The following is a 23,406-nucleotide window of genomic DNA, read 5'->3' on the forward strand; positions in this document are numbered from 1 at the left end:
GTTAACGCCCACCGAGTTAGAGAGTACTAACTTCTCACCGTGGATAGAGCTGTAGTTGTAAATATCCTAGCTGTAATCTGTAGCCGAGTTTCTAAGAATAGTTTATTTATAATTACTTAGTACTTATCTAACTTAAAGTATTAATAGTAAAGTAAAAGGCTCTCTAGATCTCATCAAGATATGCTAGATCATTGTTGAAAAAATGATTAGAGATAACTTTTATTGATAGCAATAACTAACTATTAAACTAATAAAACTTTTTTTTTAATTTATATGGCATAAGCAAATAAAACTTAATCTTCAGTAACTTCCCAAGGCTTTTCAGGTCTAAACCGATCCCAAGGTTCAGGTTTCTTATAAACTTCCATTTCTTGTAATTTGATTCCTCCTTTAACAACTTCATTTAGGAATTTCTCAACTTTGCCTCCTTCAACTGGTTCAATATCGCAATACATTTCCAAGATGCCACTTTCAAGGCACCTTTGGGCAAACACTTTTCCAAGGTTGATATAAGCACATGTATCTGTGATACTGTATAGCTGGTTGCGGAGCGCCCATTCAGATGTTTTTGCTTCAATAACAGGGCCATTAACAAAGTGGACAACCTCTGCTTTTACTGTTCTGTTTGTTGACGTCAGAATTAATCTGAAAATCAAAGTTTTTGTATTTTTTTAGCGTTCTGTATCTTCAGAGAAAAAAGAACCCTTATAGGATCACTTGGTTGTCTATCCGTCTGTCAAAACTCATAATAGGATATTAAAACAACTAAATATATAGCAAAACCTATAAGGTACTATGAAATTTGTCTTATAGCACAAGGGAAAAATCAGAAAAGCGTGAATTTGTGGTTGCATCATTTAAAAATATTAATGTTATTTTTTATAGGATGGTACACGGAATCCTTCCTGTGAGAGTCTAACTCAAAGTTAACCGATTTGTTTGTTAATTTCACAACTTCCCATAAGTAAGGTAACAACTTTTCATGTCGTTTTGTTACTTTTCTAGGCTTAGAATTACTTGATCTTTAGAATAACGCTTACTTGTGCCAAAACTTTCGGCCAGGCTTCTCTAAATGGTAGCCGTCTGGTTTGCGGGCTATTCGCATTCGCTCCAAATTCCTTGGATTTCTGTTTACAAATACGCCTGATGCTGTGGAGTTAAATCTCACCAGCTTTGGAAGAATACCTTTATCTACGTACGAAAACATTACTTTCGGTTTTTACTACTTTTTAGAAATTCTTCTCCAGATTATGATTTTTTTGGAGATAGGTAGTTAATAATTATAATTCTTATATAAGTTCCTTTTCCCAATTTTCGGTATCTCTTGCTACCAATCACCAATTTCTTTTAATTACCTACTTATTTTTAATTTTTAAAGACAGCTTTGGATTAAAAATTTTAGAATGATGTTAGGTTACTTAAGGTGACAGTGACAACCTGTGGTGACAACTGACAACTGACAATCCTACTCTATGCAACTGCCATGCAACCAAAGTACCTACTCTGTGCATGGTGAAATAAAGGCGGAAACAAACTATGGGACACGTCCGCGCAGAACATTATTACCCCATGCGGGTCCTTAAGCCGCGACTAATGCATATAATTGTATGGGACGCAGCTTTGTGAGGGGTTGAGTCTTGAGATATGTCTCGTACATCCGAGCGCTCAAGGCTACTTCCGCGACTTATGCCCGATAGGTAGTTTGCACAGTTCAGTGTACTATGTATTATCTTGATACTTCCCCATGATACCTCCTATATAAGTTGAGCTGTCAGCCTGATATAATTTGTTTCGGCCTTCATTATAATTCAAAAACTTTACCGTAAAATATGTTCACAGTGTGGATTGAGCCATATCCGGATTTCTGATCATAACTTTTTTTTTCCACTCTCGTCTGGCTTTACAAAGATAAGCCAATGTCAAGTTTGTAGTTATTTGTAACGAGTTAGTTAAACTATACAAGTATGGACCCCGTCTGTGCCGGCGCTCGCCGACATACGCACGGCACCCCCTTATAGCGCTTTCCAGTCAGTTTTAACAAAAAAAAAATTGGTTGTCTGTAAAGTCAGTTACTGACGACAGTTGAACGTGACAACAAAGGCCGATTGTGCTTCTTTGTCGCTCGTTCCGCGCTCTCGCTTGCACTTCAAGCCTTACATGGAACGCCTCAGAGCGAGGTAACGCCGCATGAGTCATGTTTTTTCGTGCATGCAGCCGGCTCTATCGAATTATAAGACGTTGTCACGTCAAAAAAACAATCCAAAAGACAGAGCACGCCCGCCAGCTAACACCGACACAGACGAAGTCCGATCATTGATTTGATTAATGACATTGATGATCCAACTTGATTTTCACAGACCACGATGTCGATTTTTATCTGTGCAATGTTCAACGACTACAGACAAATGACGTAAGAGATAGATTTTGATTTGTATTTTGTGGTCTGTGTAAATAAATCTTTCAAGTTTCAGCATTTTTGATAAAAAATGTGGATTTTTTAAAACTATACTTATACCTACATTCTGTGTTCTGGCCTCCGACCTCCGTTCCACACGCAATGTTTATAGATAAAAATTATGGGAACTGTTTGAAGCACGTTTTATTTCCTTAGCTATGCTTGTGTTATAGTTTCTTGTGAATTTATGAGCTTGTGAAGAGAATAGGGATTTTGTGCGCGAAGTGCTTCATGACTGATTTGCTTCGGGCTTCGGGCGTCAACATCCGGAAGACTTGTTCATGTTTTGTAATAAATTCGCACGCCCACTTAGCACATCTGGCATAGTGTTTGTTTTTGTGATAGATGGTACGGAATAAGTGATAGTACCGTGGCATAGGGCGTAAAATGTCGTTGCAAAAAAGCGTAAAAAGTGCAGGCGGTGAGCGCAGTGAGCAGGATAATGCTTCGATATGCTCATCAGTGACTACACAGCCAGACAGACATGGATTTTTCGGTGGAGCTCAGTATAGTCCTGAACCGTAAGTATATTTTTGATTTTCTGTTTACTTAAAGCACTTCCTTGCCACAAAAGTCAACAGCTGATGCCATACACTTATGTGTTGATATGAGCTTAGCAGAACTCTGCTAAGCTCATATCAACACATAAGTGTATAGCAGACTAACTGTATAATAATCATGCCATAGGGAACATAATTAAAAGTAATTGAGTCTGTTCAGTTATTAAATTTTGAGGTCAACTGAATTAAGGCTTGAAAGATTTGTCGTTATGATTTTGCTTTTAATCACTACTCAGTATAAAGTCAGCCCGCTGTGTCCATCTGTATTAAAAATTTGATTTCAAAAAGTACCAAACAGATTTCGTTTTGTTTTGAAGTTTTACCACTTTACAGGTATTGTGGTTTATAGTTCATATTTACGTGTAGTAAAGCCTTATGAAGCCAGGGCAAGGAGGGCTAGTAATTGTTACACCTTGTATCCACTTAATCATTGTCGAGCAGTGATATGTTCAGCAGACCAATCAGATTATTGATAGATGACAAGGAAAAAGTTATTACAAATATCATCTATCAATAGTATGATTGGTCTGTAGGCACACATCCCCATTCTCCGCTTATGTCCACTTTAGTGGATACTGGGCCTAACCCTTGCAGTGTTGATGTGCCACATTTATAGCCACAATGTTCTTATGAATTCCAATATGTCACAGACCTATACTAATACAAGTACATTGGACATGCGATTGCTGACGGCTGCTGATAGCAGCAGTGATGTTTGAGCTATATTTTATGCAAATTAGAAAGACCCCACTGAGGATATTGAAAAGTAAAATTGACATTTTGTGTTAAATGGCCTTCATGTTGACAGACGTATCATCACTAACATTTAGATCAGAGTTTCTCAGAGATCATTTAGCTGAGAGTTTCTCTTAGCTCCAAAGCGGCAATACTGAAATCACTTCAAAAACTGGTTGGCAATCATAAGTCCAGCATACTTATATTGGGAAAGGTCAGTGGAACATGATACATTCCCACCATCAGTGCCATCATTATATTCTTGAGAAGATAATCAGAAACACAATTCTAAATCATAAATGATTTATTCATAAAGGTTTTACACCTATGCACATACAAATCATCAAGGTCTAGCCAGTTGGCAATGAATATACCATCTGTTTGCTATAAAAATACTCCATGACAACACTATTTATTTAAGTTAAGTACTTGTAAAAATGATTTCAATAGAAACATACAAATGTGAGCATTATAGCTGTTGTCTAATTTTCTGTGGAAATATCCAATTGTTGGCAAAATTCAGAGATTTCGTTTACTAGTATAGTCCAAGCCATAGATTACTGGCCACATTAGACCAGCAGGGTGATTCACTTACTCAGTGCTCAATGATAAATGATAGCCACCAGGCCCATTTATGTTAATTTTTAATCTATTGAAAGTTTTCTATGGAAATCATTTTAATATCATTCAGTGAAACAGCAATGTAGAACCAACAAATGTCAAAAATGAGCTCAGTAGCTATCATTCATCATTGTACACCAATGACTTTCTAAGCATGGACACATCGTGGCATACAACACAAGAGCCCAAACATGGCACACGTTTCTAAATTCACCCTATGTAGCTTCAACTGCTCCATTTATACATTCCCGCTAACATTCAAGTCCTGTAAACTAACCTCAGTGATTAAGCCGCAATGTAAATCGATTATTGCACTCGAAGCTGAATAAGGTGATTTTAGAAGCAAACTTGAACAAAAAATGGAATGGAGTAGTGTAGCACTATTAATTTTTGTTATTTCTTTGAGAGATTTTTCGTTTTTGTAAATATGAAACTATTATACTATATCTATACTATATAACTATTATACTATTCTGCTCGTGCTGATTCACTGACTGACTGACTGACTGACTGACTCATTTGATCACCTCTTCTGTAAAATTTTGTATGTTTTTTTTTACCGATGGTTTCGTATAGAGGACAAAAAATGATTCGGAGTAAAAATATAGATAGAGCTGATGATTGAGGATTTCGGTGAGGAGCACGGCCAGGGTATTGAAGATAGGTGGGGGGTGCTCGAACAAATGTCACTCAGAACTTCATCCAATTGACTGAGCTGAAAAATAAAACCAAAATGGCGGATTCAAGATGGGCCTTGAATCAAGATGGCCAAAGGCCTCCCACCAGCCGACCTAAACCAATTAAGAAAATCTCAATCGGCCCAGCCGGGAATCGAACCCGGGACCCTCGTCATACAAATCCACCGCGCTACCACTGCGCACCGGAGGTCGTCAAAAGATCTATACATATAATAAAATTGTAGAAAAGTGGTGTCTGTACAATGGAAATATATAAAAAAAAGTAGCAGGGTTTGTTATTATATCGATGCCGAACCCGAAATTGTAATTAATTTTTTTTTTGTCTGTTTGTCTGTTTGTCTGTGTGTTTGTGCACGCTAATATCAGAAACGGCTTATTCGATTTAGATACGGTTGTCACTAATATATTGTAGTAAGCTTCACTTAATATTTAGTGTTTATTTCATGTCAATCGGTTCATAAATAAAAAAGTTATGTCAATTTAAAGAATCACGGCGAACATTTTTAACGTACAGATACACGCCTCGCGCCTGAGCGTCCGTGGCTATATAAAGCGCGCTGAGAGCTATTCCACGCGAACGAAGTCGCGGGCACAGCTAGTAATAAAATAAATGTGATACAATAATGGCCAATAGATTTTACATTGAACAAAAAAAAGCTACTCCACAGTTTTGTTTTTCCGACATTCGTGACGCGCCCTTCCATCTGTCTCTTTCCGATGTGCGTGAGAGAAAGGAATGGGAACATTGTAAATAATTTTAGATATTTCTAGTGTTTTCAATGGTTTTACTAAGTATTTTACACTTTTTCGCATGTTATCTTACGTAAATAAAATTAACTTACCGGTGGTAAGTCACACCATCTCTTTTCTGCGTCGTTAACGTATTATTTCGGCACTTTTTGATCGCGCATTTAGGCGTCTTGACAGCTTTGCAGTCATCATGCGACTAATGAAGAAAGTGTGCTTACACCGCGTATAAGCACACTTACTTGGTCCCTTGTTATGCGCGCCAGTGCGATGTCCTTGCTTAGAAAGTCATTGTTGTACACTGAGTCAACTAATCACCTAGCTGATGTACTATGAAGCTATTCATTCAATCACACACTCAGTGGTGTGCAGATCATAGAGGCATAAAAGCACTGCTTACGCTAGTTGTGATGGTTCAATGCTGATTTTCAATATGAGTTGCCACACAGTAAGTTTCTATCTACTGAGTGCCTAGTCTGACTCCAAATCCTGTGCTCACCACACACTTGATTGCTTAGTCCAGCTGGTCCAGTTAATTGACTGATATATCTATGAAACCAATCTATACTAATAAGAGGTAAAGTTTGTAAGTTTGTTTGTGGGGAGTAATCTCTGGAACTACTGAACTGATTTTGAAATTTCTTAGGAACTTTTAAATAGAGGCTCTTCCATAGTTTGTAAAATCCACATTCGCTGTTAGTTTTAAGTTTGCTGACCATTTTAAATTATCGATTTAACTAAAAAAGTATGTCAAACGTTTGTGACGTCATATCTGTGTATTTGATACATGTTCCCTTGCTAAGCAAGTGTTTTGATGTTTGATACTAAGTCGCCAATTTGACTCGTAGTCGTCATACTTATTTGTACACTGTATCACACTACTGTTCCAAACAACTCTGTAGGTATAAGCATCAAACCTGGAAATTGCAAAGCAATAATTTCAAGTTTGTTTGCTGCTTAGGGCGCTGTTAAACCCAAAATAACTTAAGAATTTTTCTGAGACCTCTTGAAATTAAAATAAATTCTGAAGTTTCTATAAAATTAAAATTTCGTTTTTAAGTGTACTCTCACTGTAAAAACTTTCACATGCGCTAATTATGAATTGTACAGTTATTTTTACAGTTACCATGCACAAAGATGCTTGAATTCGAAAAATTAGTATCAGTGAGGTGCTGCGTTCAATTAGAATGTAAGAACTGAGCAATTATGATCTTTCATACTGCTCTAATTATTTCTCGTAATTTGAAGGTTGCTTGATGAAGACTACTTATTATTTTCTGTTGCTGTGAAAGTTATCATCAAGGAAAAGTTTATGAATTTCACTTTGCCTACATTATTTAAGTAAATAATAGTGAAAAATCTTTTGTAATGATAAAAATTTGTATATTATTTAATTAAAATATAATCATTTTTTACAGTTTAATTGAATAAACTGTACACAGCTACTTAATATTATGGATCGCAGTCAGTTTTAGTTTTTAGCTTTATCTTGTTCAATTAATAAATCCATGTTGGTTTTATGGAGTTGCAACGTTGCTTGCATACTAGTGTAGTGACTAATATTTGAGGGGAAAACCCATACAGTTGTACTGTACATTGTTTGAACAGTAATACAACAGTCACAAAAATCTACCGTAAATGCACCAGGATTCTTATGATTATAGTAATATCTATGCAATATTTACATGTTGCATAGGCATTACTATAATAAATAGGTTAGTTGATTGTTAGCGTCGATTTACACAGGTTTTTAAAAACAATTCCTTTAGAATTCTGCTTTTTGGCATAAAACATCCTATGTTCTCTAGAATGCGCTCTATGTCTGTGCCTCCTCAAAATCGGTTCAGCGATTGATCTGTGATAAGGTAACAGACACATTTTTGCATTTTCAATATTAGTTTGTAGATAAGTATATATAGACCTGAATACAGCCACTGAAAATTAAGTCTTGAACTAATACGCGTATACCTACCTAGTACCTAATACATTTAAAATAGTTTTTTGTTAGTTTCACAATTGCCCATACATAAAGTAACAACTTTCCAACAGTTTTGCGTGCATACATAATTGCTGCATTAACCTTGATACAATGAACGACTTAGATACTTTTAAATTCACTTGTTAATAAAAAGTAATTAATTACTTTACTGATATAATTGACATTACGAAAACTGCACTAACTATTTCTGTATCACACTAATATTATAAAGGCGAAAGTTTGTGTGTGTGTGTGTGTGTGTGTGTGTGTGTGTGTGTGTGTGTGTGTGTGTATGTTTGTTACTCCTTCACGCTAATACTACTGGACGGATTGGGCTGAAATTTAGAATGGAGATAGATTATACTCTGGATTAGCACATAGGCTACTTTTTATCCCGGAAAATCAAAGAGTTCCCACGGGATTTTTAAAAAACTACATCCACGCGAACGAAGTCGCGGGCATCAGCTAGTCATTTATAAATGGCTGAGTCAATATTTTCTGGATAACTACACATACTTCATAGTTATTACTTTTTATTTCTATTCACGTTTCTAGCATCAAATATGCGATTTCATGATACAATCAAACAGTCCAATCTTCCAATACCTAAAACTGAATTTAAGGGCGAGCGCAGACCGAGCGCCCACCGACCTCGGTGTGAAACAGACCCAACTCGTAGGAGTGGGGTCTGTTTCACCCAAGTATGCACCCAACTTATTTTCACGTAGGTACGTAGGTACGTGAAAATAAGTTGGGTGCATATCTGGCTGTATTTGCGCCTCTAGGCCCTAGGGGCCTTAACTAGGTACTCACCGCACTGTTTCAACTTTCGTGAATATGTAGACCTCAAATAGAAATAAGCGCATATGTGATGCGTGTTTGGTGCGTGTATGCCCGTGTGTGGGGCGTGTGTCACAAGTGTGTGGCGCATGTGTCGTGCGTGTGTCGCCCGTATTTGTCGTGAAGTGGTTCGTGTGTCGCCGTGTGTGGCGCGTGTGAGTTACGCTGGTGGGGCGTGTCGCACGTACGTCGTGCGTGTGTGGCACATGTGTGGCACGTTCATCGTGCATATGTGTCACATGTGTATGGCATGTTTGTCGCGTGTGTTGAGCGTTTGTTGCGCGTATGTGGGCCGCGTGTGGATAGCGTAGAAATACAAAAGCGATAGCGATAGCTAGAGGATGGCGTAGAATAAATCAGTGAGCAAGTAATTAATATCGTCGAAGCTATGACGTGTTAACGTGTGCAACGATGAACGATGACTAGGTTATTAAGTGCAATTAAATTGTCACGCCTTCCGACCACGGATCTAGTGTGCTGCCGAAATTTATGACGGTGTTGCGACTTGCAATGCGCTACTTCTTTTGAGGCGCCCGCTAGTTGTCAATTCTGTTGAGTGATGACTGGTTGATGAAGCAAAGAAATGACGAAATTTTTGTCATACAAACATCATTATGAAGTTACTAGCTGATGCCCGCGACTTCGTTCGCGTGGATGTAGGTTTTTAAAATTCCCGTGGGAACTCTTTGATTTTCCGGGATAAAAAGTAGCCTATGTGCTAATCCAGAGTATAATCTATCTCCATTCTAAATTTCAGCCCAATCCGTCCAGTAGTTTTTGCGTGAAGGAGTAACAAAAATACACACAAACATACAAACTTTCTCCTTTATAATATTAGTGTGATGAACCCATCGTCAGCCAACTACTAAGAACGGGGTCTCCTTCGAGAATGATAAGGGCTTAAATCATAATCCACCACGCGGATTGGTAGACTCCGTATATGTTTGAGACAATTAGGGAGAACTTTCGGGCACGTTGACGTTGTCGGGCAGGTTTCCTCACGATGGTAAAAAATATTACGATTCTCTCTCTATCTCAAAATGTAACATTTTCGCTAACAAAACCAACCAAGTAAGTACATCACCGGCTCACTACTGAGTATAAGTCTCCTCTCAGAATGAGAAGTGTACAAGTGCGGATTGCCAGGCTTGACAAACCTTTGAGGGAGAACTCTTAAACATGCCGGTTTCTTTACGGTGTTTTCCTTCACCGCTAAAGCAAGTGATAGGTATTTAAATGCTTACAAGTGTAAATTAAAAATTTATAACACCCCCGACGATCCAAAGTATTTGAGTTTTTCAAAACATCATTTCCAAATAAATAATTATGTATTTAGGCAACGTCCATCTTGACAGCTTGACATTTGTCTATTGACATAATATTATGAACCTAACGGTTATCTAACCTTCTTTTCTACAAGAAAACTAGAAAAGAGCTGATAACTCTTAAACGGCTGAACCAATTTTTTTAGATTATAGCTAAGAACACTCTCGATCAAGCCACCTTTCAAACAAAAAAAACTAAATTAAAATCGGTTCATTCGTTTAGGCGCTACGATGCCACAGACAGATACACAGATACACAGATACACAGACACACAGATACACAGATACACACGTCAAACTTATAACACCCCTCTTTTTGGGTCGGGGGTTAAAAACGAACATTACTCCGAAAGTTAATGGTGCGTGCCCGGGTCATATCCCCGACCTCCCGATAAAACGCGGACTCTTAACCACTGAGCTATCAGCCTTAAAACGATTTCTCGTAAAATAAGACCAAACTTCGTACTCGTAAAATCCGCGATATTTTAACGGATAATAAACATTAGTAGACGCAACTAATTAACTATGCAACTAATTAACGTTTCACATAAGAAATTCCACGCGTTTCTTTATCGCTAGTTGGCATGCATTATTCCATTGCTTAACCATGGGAAAAGCAATTTAATGGTTAATCACCTTTTCCATTACATAAGCGCATACAGCTTGCTGCTAGTTGCCTAGCGAATCGTCACCTTTGCTAGGATTTCTGATTTTCGTCTCGGATAAGACTTATCGGTCGAGAGCATCCAACCTAGTGACTATCATTACATTTAAATAATAAAACTCAATGTCTAGCGAAGAAGCAGCTCCGGCAATGCGAGGGATTCAATCCATACTTTGTTTTTAAATAACGAGCAAACGAGCAGGCGGTTCATCTGATGTGATTACCGCTGCCCATGAACATTTGCAGCTCCAGAGGAACCGCCGATGCATTGCCGGCTTTTCAGGATTTTCTTGGTCAGCCCCTTGATTCAATATTTGGTTTTGGGTCAACGTTCTACACCTATACCATTTTAGCTTTATAACTCATTTAGTCTACGAGCTAGAGACCTGTGACACGCGGACAGACAGGCAGACATCAAAGTAACATTAATAGGGCTTCGTTTTTCTCTTTTGTGTACGGAACTCTAAAAACCTAGCTCGTCGGAACGTTGATGGTTGGGACACTTGATAACGGTGACTTTTGCCGACGTACTGGGATGAATTCCAACCCTATGCTTGAACTGTAGTGTTCGCGTAACATTAATCATAATAGCGCGATTTAGACACACTTTTATTTTACCTCACCACACCTGTGCCTCACCAGAACAATTCTCTAGAATTTGTTTATTCAAGTGGTTTATCGAACGGTTTCCCTTTTTCAATGTAATTCGTATTATATATACCTATTTAGTTAGTCATTCGTAGGCGATGTATTTTTGCTTTCTACTGATAATGTCACGTAGTTGCCTATAACTATGCCGGCTGCGTAAACGCTTACCTAAGATACATACATAATATACGTACATAAAGGTATCTACTATTTCGAGTACTTGACTAGTCAAAGTGTACCTAGATTAGTTTCAAAGTTTTTGATATTGGCCGTAATCTATATCCACACTAATATTAACAATGCGAAACTCCGTCTGTCTGTGTTTTACCGTATAAATACAGATAAATTTATAGTTATTCTTGTAAACCAGGATCACGAAAGAAGTTTTTTCACACGCATTTTCACTACTGAAAAGTTGAAGCTCTTGTGGTCGGGGGCGAATTCCTTTAAACCGACTTTGTACGCGACAGGTCGAGATGTGGACGCCCTGCACACCCGCACTGCCTCCGCGCTAACCCGATGCGGGCTAGCGCGGGAGACGTGAGGTTGTGCGGGGTGTCTCCCCGCCTCATACCCCGAATGCCATCTCGACTTCTCGCGTACTATATGTGCGTCATTAAGTACTCATCATAATACCAGTACTCGATGTGGGATGAATCGCGATCGATCAGGCGCTCGTGTTGATAACGGTCGCATATTGGTCGCGCTTGGCGATAACGGTGCGATTGTGATTCTACCTCCTTTTCACGCGGGTTTTGAAACTATTCAAAATAACACGTAATGTGACTACTGAGTAGTTAATTTGACATAAATCGTATTTTTGACCCCCGACCCAAAAAGAGGGGTGTTATAAGTTTGACGTGTGTATCTGTTTATCTGTCTGTGGTATCGTAGCTCCTAAATCGATTTTAATTTAGTTTTTTTATGTTTGAAAGGTGGCTTGATCGAGTGTTCTTAGCTATAAACCAAGAAAATCGGTTCAGCCGTCTAAAAGTTATCAGCTCTTTTCTAGTTACTGTAACCTTCACTTGTCGCGGGGTGTTATAAATTTTTAATTTACACTTGTGACATATCGTTACTATTGCAAACATAGCGCTGATATACTTACGTATTTTCAACAGCCATGTTAAAGCCAAATTATTCAATTAGAACCTTAGATGCCACATTAGGTATACTTCTGTCTGATTAGGCCTGTGCCTATCTCTAGGCTAGCACTCTAACATTTTAAGACCCTCGATTATGGAAACCGTAACTGATAGGTAATCGTAAATTATAAAGCTTGTTGTAGATTTCTTAGCTACTACAAATCACAATGGAGACTATAGCGTAATCGCACAACTGTTTTATTATAGTCTGTGCCACAATGCATAATTCCGTATGAATTTATGATTGATCGATGTAATAAAAACGGCAAGCTATTGGTACCGTTAAGCGATTTAGCGTCTCGATACTTGGGTAAAACATCCAAAAGGTACCGTCGGCCTCAGAATTCGAGTAGCAATTCCGCGAAACTATTGCATCAAAAACCTGTCACACTGACCTTTTTCTATAAACACGCACACACACATAACAAATGTACATAATCGTGCCACGCGAATTTTATGATCATTAAGGTGCTAAACGAATTACGGCTTTTGACTGTACCTACTTACCCTACTATTTGGGTTTTCATCTAACAAAACTTTTATAGTAAAATCAATGTTAGTCAAAGTTACTTAGTTCGAAATACATATTTCTATTCTATTCTACTAGTCTATAATATCTTGATGATAAAGAGGGATAGTCTCTAGAGTATAAATGTTTACTGATATTGTCAATTCCGTTGTTCAGAAAGCTGAAATCAGCATAGTAATTAGCTCCATCATCGTCATATTTCGTCCACTGTTGAACAAAGGTCTTCCCTAGTGAGCTTCGCGGCTCCACCACACCCTTTCCTCAGGCTTCCTCGTCCAGCCGCCTTCTGCCACCCTTTACATCGTGCCCTAAGCCACGCTATCACTGCAATTAGCACCATGGCAATCTAAATTGACAAGCCTAAAAATAGTGAAACTTTATAATAAAAAATATCATTACGTAGTATTTGAGATATTTGTACACAACCAAATTAGCACCATTATTACGCTAAAAATAAAAAAAAAGGTAGCTAAGTAATGCGGTATTTACAGTTGCGGTACAAATTGGCTGAACCCAAAGATAATGAAGGCTAAATCAAAACTTGGTGAGAAACTTCAAGGAAAAGGGTACTTTTTGTAAATAATGACTCACAATGGCGTAATTCACCAGCTGAGATTTGCTGGGAAGGCTGCTCAGGTGGCGTTCCAATGGTAACCTGTTGAAGGAGACTTGGTCGACCAACCAACACATGCTTGGCTCCATTACCATAAAACTGTATCAATCACTGTTACGATCTCTATTATTGCTGTGATTGGTAGAATTTATAATATTTGGGCATTGTAGCCAATAGCGAGAGAGTGTCGGCCAATAAATATTATATTCACCGTTACAGCAAGTTATGTGCGTTTTTATCCCCCGACCTAAAAAGAGGGGTGTTACAAGTTTGACGTTGAGTAAGATCTGTCTGTAGCATCGTAGCTCCTAAACGAATGAACCGATTTTAATTTCGTTTTTTTTTGTTTGAAAGGTGGCTTGATCGAGGGTGTTCTTAGCTATAATAGAAGAAAATCGGTTCAGCCTATTGAAAGTTATCAGCCCTTTTCTAGTTTTCTTTTAGAGATTTTTGTGTCGGGGGTTTTTTAAATTTTGAGTTATAATTGCTTAAAACGCACTTAGCTCCGAAAAGTTACATGAATAGAGGCCGACATCTCATCTTACTTGGGTTACTTATTCAATTATTGTGTTGAAAAATAAACCAAACCTAAACTGTACCCTTCATGATAGATGTGTTAAAAACTCGTAACTACATACAAGGCAAACAAAGTGTACGATCGAATAGAGTATAGACTATCAGTCCATATAAACCGCGGAATGCCAATCTGGCCATATCAAGCACGTACATGATTGAAGTCTAGCCATATTGTCAAGTGGATGGTGGACGTTCATGAATTTACGGTTACAACTTCGCAATTTCTCACAATGTTCCCCTTTTTTCACCCAATGACAAGCCCAAGTACTGATAAGACGTACCAAGTACAAACGCATCGATTCTTCTGCAAAGTTGTAGAAGAATCGATTGTAAAGGTGAACGCACACTTATCCGAGCCGAACGAGTCGAAAGAGTCGAACGAAACGAATTTTACGAAAGACTCGACACTATTGTGAGGAGTTGGTTCCTCAATTTACATGGATCTACGTGGAAAAAAAATATGGCACAATGGGTGGTCGAAGTACAACATACCTACACCCAGGTGGTGTAAAATTGTTTTCGGTTATTTGAATACTTTTCTTGGGTTTCAAACTAAATAACAAACATATGTTCTATTTCACAAAGATCGTTTGGCTATTTTTGTGTGAGTGCACACGTATACATTGCTACAGTGTGCGTGGCGCTCATTTTCGACCATAAAGCGGTTTACGTTTTGCACAAAATGCGATAACGCTTGTCGATGTGCTCACTACTGCAACTAAGACTGAAATAAGACCTACCTATCTGCTAAATTTCATGATTTTAGGTCAACGGGAAGTAGGTAACCCTATAGGTTTTCTTGACAGACCGGACAGACAGACATACAGACAACAAAATGATCCTATAACGGTTCCGTTTTTCCTTTTTACGGTACGGATTCATTTTCAAAACTCAACCATCCGACATCTTGTTATCTCAGCTCAGCGCCAGCCAGAGATATCGTCAAAAGAGGCTGCGAGCTTTTCTTTTGTATTGTCCATCTACCAAAAAGCGCTTTATTGTTTGGTGGCTTTTCAATAGACTCTTCATAAGAATGCGTATCAAAGTCCCAGGAAAATCTATTGTTGGGAAGGAAAGCTGTTGTTTTGTATAACAATTTGTCCATTTGTTCGTTGTATGATGTTACTAATATTTCCTTATACTTTTTACAACTAGCCGATGCCCGTGACTTCGCCCGGTGGATTTAGGTTTTTCGAAATCCCATGGGAACTCTTTGATTTTCCGGGACAAAAAGTAGCCTATGTGCTAATCCAGGATATTATCTATCTCCATTCCAAATTTCAGCGAAATCCGTCCAGTAGTTTTTGTGTGAAGGAGTAACAAACATACACACACACATACAAACTTTCGCCTTAGTGTGATAGTGTGATATGCTATCCAGTATCAGTATAAAACCCTCAAGTAAATCGTCTTTAACGGATTTTTTTTTTTTAGATTTTTTAGATTTTTATTCAAATAAACTTTTACAAGTGCTTTTGAATCGTCAAATAATTTACCACTGGTTCGGAATGCCGTTCCTACCGAGAAGAACCAGCAAGAAACTCGGCGGTTGCTCTTTTCAATTGTTCAATTTACAATAATATTCAATCCACGGAAAGAAATCCACGGAAAGAAGTTAGAATAGCGCTCGTTCACTCTGATAGATAGCGCTGTCTCTGTTACGTAATCCCATCGCGTGGGATGGTTTTCCTTCACGATGTTAAAAAGCTTGCGATGATTTGTAATTATATTTCCTTGCTTTCAGAAAACGGACAGTATCACCGAGCACAATACTGAAGCGAGAACAAAAATGGCTGCGTATGCTAAACAACTGGGAAGCGTTCATGAGCAAAAACTACAAAAAAGTCCGCGAGCGGTGCCGGAAAGGTAAGATTTGATAAATATCTAGCAGTATGGAAATATATAGCAGTGTGTAACGTAGTCTAGATTGCTTCAATAAGAAAATAGCAGATAGATATGCAATACTAGCTGATGCCCGGGACTTCGTTCGCGTGGATGTAGGTTTTTAAAATTCCCGTGGGAATTCTTTGATTTTCCAGGATAAAAAGTAGCCTATGTGCTAATCCAGGGTATAATCTATCTCTGTTCTAAATTTCAGTCCAATCCGTCCAGTAGTTTTTGCGTGAAGGAGTAACAAACACACACACACACACAAACTTTCTCCTTTATAATATTAGTGTGATGCATGTTGAACTATCCTACATAACATAACTTGCCACATTTTACGGAACAAATCTCTCCAATATACATAAGTTGTAGTTATTTGTTCAAATTGGGTATTATTGTACTCTTTTTGATTGTCATTGTTGAATTTGTAACATAATGATGGTAATAAATAATTAATTACGTAAACTTGAAACTAAAGCTACAAGAACACATAATATATCAAGCGCCCGTCGCGCGTTCGTTTCGTTACAGCGCCAAACATTTTGTCTTCACAGGCGTTTCGTCCACGTCCGCGCATCCAACGCGCTCGCTATATCAAGTAGAATCCCATCCCACTTCTGATGTTAGACTATTGGTGTCCCCATTTCTAGTACTAGCCTCACTCAGCATACCCCCTTGCTAATATTGTTTCAGGCATCCCCGCCTCAGTTCGACCGAAGGCCTGGCTCTACCTGTGCGGAGGTCAGTTGCTGCTGGAGAAGCACCCCGAGGAGTACGAGGAGTTGCTGAAGGCGCCCGGCGACCCCAAGTGCATGGAGGACATCCGCAAAGACCTGCACCGCCAGTTCCCCTACCACGAGATGTTCATACGCGAAGAAGGCTTAGGGTGAGGGAACCTTCTGTCGATTTTTAGGGTTCCCCTCAAAAATCGACGACTCGAAAACGAAAAAGAAACCCTTATAGGATCACTTCGTTGTCTGTCTGTCTGTAGTGTCTGTCAATTCGGGGAATTCAAAAGCTATAGGGTACTCCCCGTTTACTTAGAATCATGAAAGGCAGGTAGCACAAGTCAAGGAAAAAATCCGAAAACTGTTAATTTGTGGTTATATTTAAAAAAAATGTGTTTCCGCAAATTATTTTATTAGTTTCACTAAACTACCTCAAGATGGCGCTGTCCGTTATTAACTCGCATTACTATAATGGTTTACTATAATGGTTCTTGTACGATGGTGCGGAACCATTGGTGTGCGAGTTCGACTCGCACTTAATCGGATTTTTTATATGCAACAAAAATCGAGGTTAATATGCCAAATATTTTACTCTATTTACATTTTGATAAGATTTATAATTAAAAAAGAAAGCAAGAGACTCGTAATGCGGTAGATGATGGAGATTTGTAAACTGATAAGATAACATGAAACTATTTACTTGAGAAATTCATTATATGCATCTATATTATGTAGAAAAGATCTGCAGATATAATTTACTGCATTGAACCATGAGAAATGTATATTTAATACACTGTGTTGAGACCTTTTGCTCGTCAATGATAGCTGAAATATGCTCCTATACATTTACTAGACGATGCCAGCGGTTTCGTCTGCGCAACTTTCGGTTTAACTAAAATCCTGTTGGAACTCTTTAATTTTCAAATTTAAAATTGAAATCGTTTATTATTTCAGAAGAAACCCTAATCTTTTTTTTTTTTTATTCACTGTAGGTAAGCGCTTGACCACAATCACACCTGATGGAAAGTGATGATGTGGTCTAAGATGGGACGCGTTTACCTAGAAGGTGCCTATTCACTCTTGTTTTAAATATACCCGGATTGTAATTGGTAGGAAACACAGATCGCGGAAGAGTATTCCAAACCTTAGCCATGCGTATGAGGAATGAAAACGCAAAACGTTTCGTGCGTGTAGATGGAATGTCAACGACATAAGGATGAAAACTCGCCCGACGTCTTGCGGTTCGGTGGTAAAATGGTGAAGGGGGGACAAGATCGAAAAGTTCCTGTGCAATCTCATTGTTTATTACAGGCAACAAGAACTGTTCTGCGTGCTCAAAGCGTATTCAGTGCTGAACCCTAAAGTGGGATACTTCCAAGCGCAGGCGCCCGTGGCGGCGTTCCTGCTGATGCACATGCCCGCGGTGCAGGCCTTCTGGTGCCTCGTCAGCATCAGCGACAAGTACCTCAGTGGCTACTACAACCCGGGCCTAGAGGTGAGGACCTGAGTACACATACTTATTTGTTTTGTTGAGCCCAAAGACGATATCTTGGCCTGACACTACAAGCTGCCACTTATGCCTGTTCTTTTTTTTTTTTTTATTCACTATAGGTAAGCGCTTGACCACAATCACACCTGATGGAAAGTGATGATGTGGTCTAAGATTTGACGCGTTTACCTAGAAGGTGCCTATTCACTCTTGTTTTAAAGATACCCGGATTGAAATTGGTAGGAAACACTGATCGCGGAAGAGTATTCCAAACCTTAGCCATGCGTATGAGGAATGAAGACGCAATTTCAAACCAATACGAAAACATCTGCTGGATGGATGAAGTAGAAAGATCTGCAAGTTTAATTACTATTTATATTTACTACTGACAGTAATATCATTTTCTGCAACAAGGGTTTCTGCAATAATTCAACAGTCCTATTAATCCACAGTTATATATTCAAGCCTAAAGTAAAGTAGTGCTAACATTTTCTGCCTTCAACCTTTTGCATCCAATCCAGGCCAGCCACTGTACGGATGACAGATGTCATGACCACTTACTTTGGGAGTGTCATATACTATGTCATGCAGTCTCTTCTTGAGAACATTTCAACTCCAACATCCATTGATCCATTGTTCACTTCCACATTAGAGAGAGCTTTGGTGGTAATAGTTCTTTGCTGAATGTCTTTATTCCAGACTATCCTTTAAAAGCATGGTCTTTCCATAGAGCAGAGTGACTGTGGATTAGCCTTAGGCAATGTCTTGTTCTGGATGCTACTTACTGGGTGGTACTTCCAAGTGCACATGAAAAGCATTCCAGAGTTGGATTTTGTCACAAAAATTACATTTTTGACAACCCAATTATGGTTCAATGAGCCTTTAAAAATGCCTGTATGGTATAAATATTCTTATTCGTTATAGGTTCTTCAACGTGACGGCGACATTCTACACGCGCTACTGAGAAGAACCGCTCCAGCAGTTCACAGGCACCTGGGCAAGCATCGCGTGGAGCCCGTGCTGTATGCGACCGAGTGGTTTCTGTGTGCTCTCACTCGCACTCTGCCCTGGGACAGCTTGCTGCGAGTGTGGGACTGCTTCCTGTGCGAGGGAGTCAAGGTCTGCATTTAAACATGCAGTCACTAGACGCTGGAATAACAAACAACTTAATCAGAAGTTTGCTACCGTTATATTTGTTGCCCCATCAATTTCTCTAGCCTTTTGAAATACTTCAGGCATTAATAAATATGTTTAGAACAAACTCTGCAAATACTTTACCTTTTCTGCTAAATCACCAATATAATATCTCTGTACCTGACTGAACTAGTCGCAAAACTAGTCGGGCATTCTCTGATTAACACAGTCTGTGTATGCCTGACTAGTTTTGAACCTGTCCCCGATCTTTTTTCAAAGGACCACAAATCGCGACGCGGTGCTAGGAAGACTTTTTAAATTGCAAGGCTTGCGCTTGACGACACCCATGCTTAATAAGCAACGATGAGGTCTAGGATGGAGCGCGCTTGCCTAAGATGTGATTCGTATCAGATATGTTGAGCAAAAACGTTTCGTGCGTGTGAATTAAATATCGCAAGTTCCATGGTAGAATAGTGAAGGAGGTTGTGTAGCTCCTGAGTACAATTTATTTTGCAGGTGCTATTCAAAGCAGCCCTAGTAATCCTAGCCGGGGCGTTAGGGCCGGCCAAAGTGCGGAAACGCGCCTCGGGACTGTGCGAGACTCTGGAGGTGTTGCGGCACCCGCCCGAAGCGATCCTGACGGAGGACTACCTCATGTACCACATGCAGCGCCTCAACCTCACTGAGGAAGACTTCGAGTTCGAGCACCAGCGGCAGACCGCCAAACGACGCGCCATGGCCAATAGAAGGTACCTAATTCTGTTTTCATCATCAGTTCAGTGTGCAGCCTTATATCCGTACTAATATTATAACTTACTTACTGTCTGTTTGTTCTATTTTTTGGTCCATCCGTTTAACTGATTTTGACGTAATTTGGTACAGAGATAGCTTGCATCCAGGGGAAGGATGACTTTTTGTTCTGGAAAGTCGAGTTCCCACGAGATTTTTAAAAATCTAAATTACTTAGATTAGTCTCTAAATAAATAATGAAAAAAAAATATCTAAATCCACACTGAAGAAGTCGCAGATATCATCTATTTAGTGTAGAGATAACTTGCATGGAGACTGATAAAGAGTAGGTACTATTTATCCCGAAAATTCAAATAGTTCCCTCAGGCTTTAAAAAAAAATTGGAACTTACGCGGACGAAGTTGCGAGCATCATGTTGTCATTCATACCAGGACGCTTATGTAACAGAACCGCTTTTGCTCTCAAACTAATGAGTCACTCATCTTTACAGTGGTAGCTGATTCAGCGAGTGTTCCTACAAGCGTTATTCCAAGGATAACGCTCGGGACATCTTCCACACTCTATAAACACGAGTGTGATCACTATAGACTCACAGTTGATCATCACTGATCACCATTGATCATAACTGATCACCGATGATCACAACTGAACACGAGTGAACAACGTGTCATATGTGCGTGTAACGAACCGCGAAAACGACTAAGTGTATAATACAAACGTGAGAATGACTAAGCGTATAATTGTAAAATATAAAAGTGATATGTTGTATAATTTGTGATGCGGTGCGTGCGAACCACTGCCATGGATTGGGTGATAGTTATTCTTATTAGTAAGTAGTAGGCCCTTCATTGTTATTGCATACAAAACGTAACCACGTTCAAAATACTATCGATAAAGTCTCACACAAACCTAGCGTGCGACGCGACGGTATCGGGCTGGATAAGGCTTGAAACAAACAAATTGTTTACTCACTTAAAATTGTTTCACTATGTTTGGATTATGTTTTAATTATTGAAGTTTTTATATTATAATTATGGGCGACCATTTTTCACTGAGAGTATTTAAAAAGAGAGACGCGCTACTGGCGTGGTGTTGCCACTATAATTATTGGCTTGGATTGAAAAATGTAATTTATGGTTGTGTCAACACCATAGGAAGTGTAGGCAGGTCACAGTTAGCGCGCGTGAGCGTCTAAAGGTGGAAACAAAATATAGGATGCGCCTGAGAGCTGACAGCTGATCTGGATAATACATAGTACATTGAACTGTCGGGCATAAAGTGTTGGACTTTGAGCGCTCAGACGTACCTATAGTCGCGGCTGTCAAACGCGGCTCACGGACGCGTCCCATACCAACCAATCACATGTTTTCAACATTCGAAATTCAATTCGAAAATGTTTAAAAAAACATTCGAAATACAATTTGAAAACAGTCTCGTTTGTGATTGATTGGTGACTCAAAATAATTAACATCCACTGTGTTTTTATCCTTTTTCACACTGTCCTTTTTCATTTCATTACGTAATCCCATGCGATTATGTAACAGAGAGAACCCTATGCTAATTTCTGTTCGTGGATAAAGTATAGATTGCTGCCTGTCGCTGCCATTTGAGCGAGTCTTGAGCCTTATACGCGCAGAATATACGCCAGTCTTAAATCGACTAATAGCTCGTTCACACAGGCTGCATAAGCGTAGACGTAGCGCGTACCATTGCGTTGTAATGTATGGAACTGTATGAAACGTGGCACACCGCTTGCGTAAAGCGTGGACGTATGCGTAACCCGGATTGTTAGGGGTTACACGCACGTGTCACGTGTACACAAGTGGTATGAATCGGCCTTTAGTTTGAACATGTTTCTGTTTCACATTTATATTGTTTACAGCCTTAAGATTTTCTATATTAGAAGTGTTTTTGAAAATAAATCTGACGCGTGGTAACGTTTTGTATGGTAAAACGATAAGGCTTATTATGGTAGTAAAAAGGTTTCTGCCCACTATACGCCATATACCACACTTTTGACATTAACCTCAGGTCCCCGTTCATTAGACCGAATTTGTGATTTGCAATCATGAATTTACTAGCGAATACCCAGCGTGTGCTTTTTTCCACTATGTAGAAGGAAATCCTCATGGATGTTAACAACGTATTGACATGTCCAACTTCTCCCTCCAAACCTAATGCCTTCTTTGGCCAGCGTGTGCTAACGCTAAAAAGAGAATGTGCCTAATGCATCGTTTTAGTGGTCTAAAACCATCTTCGCATTATTTCCTTTCTAATGAAACCGGTTTGGGGCTGTGCGGGTGTGCAGGGCGTCCCCACCCCGAATGACATCTCGACCTGTCGCGTACTATAGGTAGAATATATAGTGAAGTCACTACTACAGGCGTAAAAAGCAGCATACATGACTGAAATAAAGTGTCAGCAAGAAAGGATTGCGATTATCACATAGTCGTAATCAAAGTTCGGTGATAGGGTCCTGAGTTTTCATTAAAGTGTTGCCATTATTGTTACCAACTTTGACAAAGCCTTTTAAATTGGTACAAATTTCAGACATGTCTGTATAGTGGGTAGAAGTGATTTGTAGTAATAAAGGTGTTGAACATTTTGTTTTTGTAAAAAATTCGCACAATGAAAATTAAATGAAAATTTTGTTGGATTTGAGTACATTATAATCTGTTTTTCCTGTTCCGTGATTATAATAATAATTTATATATTTTTTTCTCCTTTATAATGAAAAATGTTAATATCTTTTTATTCTCTTATTCCGAATTTTATATTTAATATTCCATACTCGGAAGTAAATTATGGAATACTTATTTTATTTAAATTTATTTTAAGTCTTTGTTTTTAGTCAAGATTTATTAATTATTATTTCTTCATGTTACCTATATTAATTTTACCAAACCTTCAAGGGTGGTTTCTTTACGGAACCCTCGGTGGGCGACTCCTGACTCGCACTTGTCTGATTATAATTACATAATATTTGTTTATATAATTTCTATTGTTTACGTAGAAAAGTATGATTCAAGATTTCAAGGTATTCAGTTTTTACGCTTAAGTTACAACTACTTACTTCCTCGAATTCCAAACCCAACCATTTTAAAACTAGGTACACCGCAAATTTTCAAATTCAATAATGGCTTGTTATTTGAATCTTTGATTAAGGTATTTTTTTCCTTTATAATAAATAATTACAAGCGATCCGCTCCGGTTTTGCACGGGTAGCTCATTACAATTTACATCTAATTTATGAAAATAAAATGTAGCCTTTGTCTCTCAGAAAT

At 38.7% G+C, this 23,406-nt stretch overlaps 2 protein-coding genes across 2 annotated transcripts; one reads left to right on the top strand and one right to left on the bottom strand.

The window, feature by feature from the left end:
- Positions 1-164: 164 nt before the first annotated feature.
- LOC123871079 (39S ribosomal protein L18, mitochondrial) lies at positions 165-1,443 on the bottom strand. The gene is made up of 2 exons (XM_045914648.1): positions 1,041-1,443; positions 165-645 (listed from the first exon to the last, which is right to left on the bottom strand). The coding sequence occupies exons 1-2, from the start codon at positions 1,205-1,207 to the stop codon at positions 294-296; spliced, it is 519 nt and encodes a 172-aa protein (XP_045770604.1). The 5' UTR covers positions 1,208-1,443; the 3' UTR covers positions 165-293.
- A 992-nt stretch (positions 1,444-2,435) lies between these two features.
- LOC123871076 (TBC1 domain family member whacked) lies at positions 2,436-20,847 on the top strand. The gene is made up of 7 exons (XM_045914645.1): positions 2,436-2,976; positions 15,879-16,000; positions 16,715-16,907; positions 18,061-18,244; positions 19,163-19,357; positions 19,889-20,121; positions 20,613-20,847. The coding sequence occupies exons 1-7, from the start codon at positions 2,843-2,845 to the stop codon at positions 20,620-20,622; spliced, it is 1,071 nt and encodes a 356-aa protein (XP_045770601.1). The 5' UTR covers positions 2,436-2,842; the 3' UTR covers positions 20,623-20,847.
- Positions 20,848-23,406: the final 2,559 nt, after the last annotated feature.

The sequence above is a fragment of the Maniola jurtina genome, chromosome 13 (assembly GCF_905333055.1).
Source record: "Maniola jurtina chromosome 13, ilManJurt1.1, whole genome shotgun sequence".
NCBI lineage: Eukaryota > Metazoa > Arthropoda > Insecta > Lepidoptera > Nymphalidae > Maniola > Maniola jurtina.

Coding starts and splice junctions, on each gene's coding strand:
- LOC123871079 (XM_045914648.1), bottom strand. CDS start 1,207: ATGTTTTCGTACGTAGATAAAGGTATTCTTCCAAAGCTGGTGAGATTT. Junction 646..1,040: donor GGCCGAAAGTTTTGGCACAA/GTAAGCGTTATT, acceptor TTTGATTTTCAG/ATTAATTCTGACGTCAACAA.
- LOC123871076 (XM_045914645.1), top strand. CDS start 2,843: ATGTCGTTGCAAAAAAGCGTAAAAAGTGCAGGCGGTGAGCGCAGTGAG. Junction 16,001..16,714: donor CCGCGAGCGGTGCCGGAAAG/GTAAGATTTGAT, acceptor ATATTGTTTCAG/GCATCCCCGCCTCAGTTCGA. Junction 16,908..18,060: donor ATACGCGAAGAAGGCTTAGG/GTGAGGGAACCT, acceptor TGTTTATTACAG/GCAACAAGAACTGTTCTGCG.